Below are 9,115 nucleotides of genomic sequence, written 5' to 3'. Positions count from 1 at the left end.
CTCACACACACACACACACTCTCTCTTCCTCTCTCTCTCTCCCTCTCTCTCTCACACTCCCTCCTTTCATCCTCCAGACTGTCATTGCAAAGGGGAGGTTCGGTACCTGGGAGAGGCTGCGCGCTCCCGGGGCTGGCGGGAGCGCGCCTTGGAGATCCCAGCCAAAACTGACAGCTCAGGCAAAGGGTGTGTGTGTGTGTGTGTGTGTGTGTCCCCTACCCCCTCGTCCGGCCACCCACCCCTTATACACACAACACCCTCTCCCCAAAACAGCCACGCTGCAGTGTGGAATTCCTGCTATAATCCAGCCTCCCCCAGGAAGATCCCAGCCCGGAGACTGAACAAGTTGCGCTGGGTGGGAGCCGCCGCTTCGCCGCTTTTACCCCGAACTGGGTAAGTGACTGGGGTGGGGTGGGGGCTCGCATTCCGACGGGCGTGTTTCTACACCGAGAGAAGCCATCAAAACTCTTGCTCCAGACGGTAAAGAGAGGTGAAATCTAACCCCCTGATCCCACCTTCCTTAATTCCAGACATCCAGATGAAACAGAAAATTTCGATAACCTTGGAGTTAAAATCGAGTTTGTGACGCGGGGAATGTGCCTGCAACAATGTCCACGGACCAGAAACATAGTACAAAGGTAAAACAAAACAAGTAGGAAGTCGGGCATCAGTAATATAACAATTTAATCGCTTTTTTTCCCCCAACCTACATGTGGTCTAATATCAAAATTCAATTTATTAGGAATCAAATAGTCTTCAAATTGGTCCAAAATTCTCTGTGATGCGTCTGAGAAAGAGAAAGAGAGACACACATACACGCTGATTATCCCCGAATTAATATTTAATTACATATATAACACCCACCCACCCTCCAAAATGAAGAATAAAGTAGCCCAGGAACGAATTCTGGGGATTGTGACCGAGAATTGGTTTAAACCCAGTGCTTAACGATTGAGAAATGATCCTGTATTATTAAGCACAATTTTTCGATTGCAATCATCTCCCCCCCCCCACACCCCACCACCTAAACAAGAAGCCTTTGATTTGCCGATAGGTTTTATAATTTGATACAGTGTCAATCTCACCCTGATAACACTCCTGCGCTCCCAGCCACCGGCGCGATTGTTAGAAATCTTGTCGCTAATTAGTAACCAAAAACAAAACTAGCTAATTCCCAAATTCTGAATTAGAGGTTAGGGGAAAAAGAATGAGCACAAAAGCTGGGATATTTGGAATTAGTCGCAATAATGCGCTGTATGCTCAGACAATTGTCCATCGCGGCAGAATTATTCAGGAGCTTCTGTCTGCTCCTTGAAACCAATCTTGTATTTCGAGTGTTTAATATTACCCTCCCCAAAATGTTCAACATGACAACTTGCGGATTTATGGCTTGGGAAATATCGAATCGCTACAGTGCACGGGAGGCCATTTGGCCCATCGAGTCTGCACCGACAATCATCCCACCCAGGCCCTATTCCCGTAACCCACCTATTTACATCTAGCTACTCCCCCTGATACTTAGGGGCAATTTAGCATGGCCAATCCACCTAACCCCCTCATGTTTACCCAGATAATTCCCCCTGACACTTAGGGGTAATTTAACACAACCAATCCACCTAACCTGTAACCCCCTCATATTTACCCTGCTGAGTCTCCCAGACACTAAGGGGCAATTTAGCATGGCCAATCAACCTAACCCCTAACCCCCTCACATTTACCCTGCTGATTCCCCCCTGACACTAAGGGGCAATTTAACACGACCAATCCGCCTAACCTGCACATCTTTTGGACTGTGGGAGGAAACCGGAGCACCCGGAAGAAACCCACACAGACATGGGGAGAATGTGCAGACTCCACACAGACAGTGACCTGAGGCCGGAATCGAACGCATGTCCCTGGTGCTGTGAGGCAGCAGTGCTAACCACTATGCCACTGTACCACTCTATATTGCTGTTTCTTTAGTGTGGGTGAAAAATCCTGAAATCCCTTTCCTAACAGCACTGTGGGTGTACCGACCCCTGGCTCTCTTTCATTTATTTTTAATAATTAGTGTCACAAGTCAGCTTACATTAACACTGCAATGAAGCAACTGTGAAAATCCTCTGATCGCCACACTCTGGCGCCTGTCCGGGTACACTGAGGGAGAATTTAGCACAGCCAATGCACCCTAACCAGCACGTCTTTCAGACTGTGGGAGGAAACCAGAGCACCCGGAGGAAACCCATGCAGACGTGGGGAGAATGTGCAGATTCCACACAGACAGTGACCCAAGCTGGGAATCGAACCCGTGTCCTGGCACTGTCAGGCATCAGTTCTAACCACTGTGCCGCCACTCTAGTGAGTCACCCACCACCTTCTCACGGGGTAATTAGGGATGGGTGATAGATGCTGGATTTAGCCAGCGATGCCCAACATCCCAAGAATACATTATAAGAAAAAACTTGCCTGCCTGTTATTTTGTCCGCTGTGGGTAGTTTACTTTTGGATAGAAAGGTTGGGTGGGGGGGGAGCGGGGGACAATGGAATTTTTAAACAATTGGCTGATCTTTCTATCCCACCTATTAGTTCAAAAAAACCCAAATCAATCCTTTTGAATTTAACATCAAATGATTTCAGCCCAGAATGCCTGAATTTGAACCAAGATTCGCATGTCTTTTTTTTTGACAGAATTTGCTTTTCAAATAATTCTCTCCTCCCCAACTCTTCATTCCAAAACTTTCAACAAATGAAATCCTGTTACCTTAACTAGTAATTATTGCCATCTCTCTCTCTCTCTCTCTGCTAAGAAGGAGACGGGGTTCTGGCACATTTGAGTGTGTGTCGATACAGAGTGTGTGCGTCGAGAGAGGACACAATTGTTGAGAAGTGGGTTAGTTGCTTCAGTCGGATATTATCGTGTGTTAATGCTGGGCTCTTGAGAACCTATTTAGAAACTGGTTTCCTGAGTATTCGGCTCTGTGGACAGACAGAGAGAGGGAGAGGGAGGGAGAAATGGGCTGGGAAGACATTGAGGGAAGTTGGAATATTATCAAAAGGCTTGGAATAGGAGTAAATAAAAGAGAAATTATTTCCCCTGTAATCAGAAGGCACCCATATTTCAGGTAGATCGTACAGTGCAGAAGGAGGCCATTCAGCCCATTGAGTCTGCACCAACCACAATCCCACCCAGGCCTTATCCCCATAACCCCATGCATTTACACTAGCTAGTCCCCCTGACACTAAGTAAAAGCAAATTACTGCGGATGCTGGAATCTGAAGCCAAAAGAAAAAACGCTGGAAAGTCTCAGCAGGTCTGGCAGCATCTGTAAGGAGAGAAAAGAGCTGACATTTTGAGTTCAGATGACCCTTTATCAAAGCATCAGGATCATCTGGACTCGAAACATAAGCTCTTTTCCCTCCTTACAGATGCTGCCAGACCTGCTGAGATTTTCCAGCATTTTCCCTTTCGACCCCTGACAAAACAGGGCAATTTATCATGGCCAATCCACCTAATTCCCACATCTTTGGGCTATGGGAGGAAACTGGAGCACCCGGAGGAAACCCACGCAGACATGGGGAGAACGTGCAGACTCTGCACAGGCAGTGACCCAAGCCGGGAACCGAACCTGGGTCCCTGGTGCTGTGAGGCAGCAATGCTAACCTACTGTACCGCCATGTAGCCTGTGATCATTCATTTTTAAGTTACAGAAGTCTGAGGTCACGTACCAACCGACTCAAGAACAGCTTCTTCCCTGCTGCTGCCAGACTTTTGAATGGACCTACCTCGCATTAAGTTGATCTTTTTCTGCACCCTAGCTATGACTGTAACACCACATTCTTCACTCTCTCCTTTCCTTCTCTATGAACGGTATGCTTTGTCTGTATAGCACGCAAGAAACAATACTTTTCACTGTGTGCTAATACATGTGACAATAATAAATCAAATCAAATTTTTATTAAATAGTGAGTAGCTGGGGTATGATGGGGTGGCGGGGGGGGTGCATGGGTGTTGAAGAAGTTTATTTTCTCTGAGGCAGAGAGTTAAGAACTGAAATCTGACATTCCTACAGGGCAGTGGAAGCAGACTCAATTTCCAAAAGGGAATTGGATGAAGTGGATCCTTTGGGAGGGGGGCTGTAGGAGAGGAAGGTAGACGGTAACACTAATTACACATTTCATTCAAAGGGAAGGTACAGGCATGATGGGCCGAATGGTCTCCTCTTGTTTATTTATTAGTCACAAGTAGGCTTACATTAACGCTGCAATGAGGTTACTGTGAAAATTCCCTAGCTGCCACGCTCCGGTGCCTGTTCAGGTACACTGAGGGAGAATTTTGCACGGCCAGTCCACCCTAACCAGCACGTCTTTCAGACTGTGGGAGGAAACTGGAGCACTCGGAGGAAACCCACTATTGTGCTATAGCAGGTTTGGGGGGGGGGGAAGGGGGCTTGGAATGGGATGAATAATATGAAAGTGTTAACCTTTGGTCTTCGATTGTCTTTCAGAGGATGAAGATGGTTCTTAAATTGCTGTGTTGTTGCCTGGCTGTTCTTGGCATTGCCCAGGCTTGCCCGGAGCCTTGTGTGTGCCAGGACAAGTACTCGCACCAGTTCGCCGACTGCGCCTACAAGAACCTGGCAGCGGTGCCCGCGGGTCTGCCCCACAATGTCACCACCCTGAGCCTCTCTGCCAACAAGATCCAGTCCCTGCTCCGGGACTCCTTCTCCGACGTGCTGCAGGTGAGTTCCCTGTGGCTGGCGCACAACGAGATTGCCAGGATCGAGGAGGGCACTCTTGCCCCTCTACTGCAGCTGAAGAACCTGGACCTGAGCCACAACCAGATCGTGGAGTTCCCCTGGGGCGACCTGGGCAACCTGACCGCCCTCCAGCTCCTCAAGATGAACAATAACCTGATGGCCAACCTCCCCAGGGACTCCTTCACCAACCTCAAGGACCTGCGCTCCCTCCGCATCAACAGCAACCGCTTCCACACCCTGCACGAGGGCACCTTTGACAGCCTCACCTCCCTGTCCCACCTGCAGATCTACAGCAACCCCTTCTCCTGCGGCTGCCGGCTGGAATGGCTGAAGGGCTGGATCCTTAAGGCCCTCATCTCCATCCCGGAGAGGCAGGATATAGTGTGCTCGGAGCCCAAGAGGCTCAACGGGACCCCGGTGGTGGAACTGCCCGAATTGCATTGCCAGGCTCCGGGGGTCTCACTCACCTGGCAGCCCAGTAACCCCAGGGCAGAGTTTGCCGAGGGGTCCAGCCTGGCCTTACACTGCAACGCAAGTGGGAACCCCGCTCCTGACATCCAATGGAAAATCCGTACAGCCAACAAGGAGATTGAGTTGAATGAGGCCAATGAGGAGGAGGGGGAGGAGGAGGAGGAGGAGGTGAGGGCCGAGAGCTTGAAGGCTAAACCGAGTGAGGATCGCTTTGTCCTTCTCAAGAACGGGACCCTCCTCATCCCCCGCTTGACCCAGTCCGCTGAGGGTCGCTACACCTGCCTCGCCACCAACTCAATGGGCAGCAACCATTCCTCCCTCAACGTTGTGGTGGCCCCTTCTTCAACAGCTCCCAAGCATGACCCCGGTTACAGCAAGGGCCCCATCCTGAGCCCCAGTGGCGGGGGCAAGCCCTACCCCAAGACGGTCAAGAACAGCGTCCTCAAGCCAGGAGGGAAGGGGAGGCCAGAGGGCACGCCGGCCGCCACCAATGTCCCGGCTGCCTCTGCCACCCCCGCTGCCCGCATCTGCTCGCAGAGCGGGGGGAGTCACTACATCTCCAATCACGCCTTCAACCAGAGCTGGCAGATGAAGCAACACACCTTCGATTTTGGTGTGATTGCCCTGGAGGTGAGCGAGACGGACGCCAGGGTGAGGTTGACCCCTTTCCTGAATTCTCCCAAGAGTAAGTTGAAGATGTTGTATCTGTGCACCCAGTCGGGGCCCCAGGGTGCAGCCCTGGTCCAGTGGTCCATGATTGAGAGCGGGGTCAATTCTTATCGCTTCCAGGATTTGAACCCGGGCTCCAATTACACCCTGTGCCTCACCTACACCGGCGCTGACTGCCAGGTCCAAGTGGTCTTCACAACCCGGAGGAAGGTCCCGTCCCTGCTCATTATGGTAGTGGTCAGCTGTTTCTTGCTAGGTTTGGCCACCATCCCCCTTCTGGGGGCAACCTGCTGTCACCTCCTGTACAAGTACCGGGGCAAGACCTACAAACTCATCATGAAAACTCAACTCCCCCGGGAGGTGGAGAGGAACCCAGGCAGCCTCTTCCAGAGCAGCCCAGCCTCCCAGAAGCTCTATCCGGCCAGTGAGGCCGGGCAGGAGGAGGAGGAGGTGGAGGAGGAGGAGGAGGAGGAGGAAGAGGAGGAGGGAGCGAGTGTGGCCGCTGAAGGCTCCATCCCCGCCTCCCAGAGCAAAGCCAACCAGGAGGAGTTTGAGGCTACCTCTGAGTACAGCGACCGGCTGCCCCTGGGAGCCGAGGCTATCAACATCAGCCAGGAGATTAATGGCAATTACCGGCGGCCCGTGCGCTGACTCACTGCCGGCGAGAGGAGGGGAAACCGTGCCCTAAACTGGAGAATGGAAAACCAGCCCCCAAAACCACCCACCTTCCAAAACAAAACCACAGAAAACAGCACCAATCCTGTGGCCCCCTAACCTCCCCCCGCCACCCAACCCCCATCATTCCAGGATTGTTGTTATTGACTCTGGGAATAAAAGAATTATTCCAGAGAAAGGGAGAGAGACCAATCCAGACATCCAGAGGGAACATTCCACAGAACCAAGTGGGGACAGATGGAAACATACAATCCTGACCAACTTTGGAGATCAGGTCCAGGAATATTTATCAAGATCTACTGGTGCTTTCTGGACAGAACCACAGCCACTTTGTTCTCTCCTTTTTTAGAGTCTCCTCCTCCATACGTCCATTCGTCCATCCATCCATCCACCCATCCATTCATTATTATCCCTGTAGATAAGCTTTCGTGAATGTCTTTTTTTCTTTCTTTCGATCTGTTTATCTTTTTTCTGTCTATCTGTCTGTCTTTCTATCTATCTATCACTCTTTATCTATCTATCTATCCATCTATCTATCTATCCATCCATCTCTCTTTATCTATCTATCTGTCTATCCACCTGTCTGCCTATCTGTCTATCTATCTGTCTATCTATCTATCTCCATCCATCTCTCTTTATCTATCTATCTGTCTATCTATCTCTCTGTGTCTGTCTATCTATCTATCTATCTATCTATCTATCTATCTATCTATCTATCTATCTATCTATCTATCTATCTATCTATCTATTAATGAACCCCACAGTTAAGCTGAAGTGATAGTGTTGTGTGTGATATCTTGGTGTTTTTACAAGTGCAATGTTGTTGAGTTACCTTCTCCCCACCGATCCTGCGGTTTCGCACTCGCTGCCGGAACTGAGTCTGTGTTGGTGTTTAAACGAGATTAGTCGATTTGATATAATGCCCAGTGATGTCTTCTTATTTGTGCCCTTGTGAGCGCAGAGTTTATTCGGTGTTAACCTGGGGGAAGGGGGGTGGTGGGAAGGGGTAACATCGCTGCTGCGATTGGGCCATCTACTTGTGGGTTCTGGTGTGTGTGTGTCTGCTTTAACCCCGATCAACTCATGCTCCTACCTTCAGTTTTGATATGAGGCTATCTCTGTAATCAATAAATTAAACTAAACAAAACAAAAAACCTCTCAGCAAACTGCAGATCCAATTCCTTATTCGGAATCGCTCCCAAATCTTCATTCCATGGAATTGATGATGTTCACTTTTCATTGGTGTAAATTCACTCCATTATTGATGGCCTTGCCTTCTTTAGATGTCCCTTGGACTCCTGTGGGACCCAGAACTCCCCATCTCCAGGGGTTGTACCCTCAGAGGTATCTTGCCCAACCACCCCCCCAGAAGGTGCCCTCCTCCCCTACCATTGAGATGCCCCAATGGTGGCACAGTGGGTGCGATTCCAGCCTTGGGTCACTGTCCGTGTGGAGTTTTCATGTTTTCCCTGTGTCTGCATGGATTTCCTCCCACAGTCCAAAGACGTGCTGGTTAGTTGGATTGGCCGAGCTAAATTGCCCCTTAGTGTCCAAAGATAATGTGGAATTGTCGGCTTTGGACTGGGGTAGGCATAGTAAGTAGTCTCACAACATCAGCTTAAACTCACCTGATGAAGGGGCAGTGCTCCGAAAGCTTGTGCTATCAAATAAACCTGTTGGATTTTAATCTGGTGTTGTGAGACTTCTTAATGTCCAAAGATGTGTTGGTTTGGTGAATTGGCCATGCTAAATTGTCCCTTAGTGTCCATAGATGTGCAGGTTAGGTGAATTGGCCATGCTAAAGTATCCCTTACTTTCTCAGAATGTGTAGGTTGGATGGATTAACCGTGGTGAAAATGCGGGGTTACAGGGATAGGATGGGGGTGGGCCTGGGCAAATCACACTGCCAGAGAGTCAGTACAAACCCGATGGGCTAAATGGCCTCTTCTGTGCGGTAAGGATCCTATCATTCTAACTCTTGGATAACTGCAGTACTGGACATCATCTCCACCCCTCTCCCACATGAACCCCCTGACTATCCTCCCAAAATAAAATGGGACACCCCCAACTACCCCTGCACCCATAGCCACCCACCAAGCCCTGCTGACTAACTTCCTAAACCGACCATCGGAACCGTCTCCCCTGATTACCCTTGAACTGCATGGTTTGATGGAACATTTCATTGGGCAACAAAGAGTCACCACATTGCTGTGGGTCTGGAGTCACATGTAGGCCAGACTGGGTGAGGACAGTAGATTTGCAACCTTTGGACACTAAGGGGCAATTTAGCCTAGACAATCCCCTAAACCTGCACATCTTTGGACTGTGGGAGGAAACCAGAGCATCCGGAGGAAACCCACATAAAGTGCAAACTACACACAGTCACCCAAAGCTGGAATCAATCCTGGGTCCCTACCACTGTGAGGCAGCAGCACTAACCACTGTACCACCTCTGTAATGGGGGAGGGAGAATTTTCTAAGACGATGGGGGGATGACTACCTCCAGGTTACAGTCCCCTCCCCCCCAGAGATGGGACATTCTGGGTCCCACAGAATTCAAGATA

At 49.9% G+C, this 9,115-nt stretch overlaps 1 protein-coding gene across 1 annotated transcript; it reads left to right on the top strand.

Annotated features, from left to right (window-relative positions):
• The first annotated feature begins 307 nt into the window (after nt 1-307).
• Nucleotides 308-7,632, top strand: islr2 (immunoglobulin superfamily containing leucine-rich repeat 2). Its single transcript, XM_080216051.1, has 3 exons — nt 308-393; nt 531-638; nt 4,485-7,632. The coding sequence occupies exons 2-3, from the start codon at nt 609-611 to the stop codon at nt 6,525-6,527; spliced, it is 2,073 nt and encodes a 690-aa protein (XP_080072177.1). The 5' UTR covers nt 308-393; nt 531-608; the 3' UTR covers nt 6,528-7,632.
• Nucleotides 7,633-9,115: the final 1,483 nt, after the last annotated feature.

The sequence above is a fragment of the Carcharhinus amblyrhynchos genome, chromosome 32 (genome assembly GCF_965287045.1).
Source record: "Carcharhinus amblyrhynchos chromosome 32, sCarAmb.v2.hapA, whole genome shotgun sequence".
NCBI lineage: Eukaryota > Metazoa > Chordata > Chondrichthyes > Carcharhiniformes > Carcharhinidae > Carcharhinus > Carcharhinus amblyrhynchos.
Note: the sequence above shows the minus strand (reverse complement) of the source record. Positions and strands in the feature narration are given on the sequence as shown.

What these genes read in the sequence shown, in the direction of transcription:
- islr2 (XM_080216051.1), top strand. Translation starts at nt 609, where the DNA reads ATGTCCACGGACCAGAAACATAGTACAAAG. An exon ending in ACCAGAAACATAGTACAAAG is followed by an intron (nt 639 to 4,484) that starts GTAAAACAAAAC and finishes ATTGTCTTTCAG; the next exon opens with AGGATGAAGATGGTTCTTAA.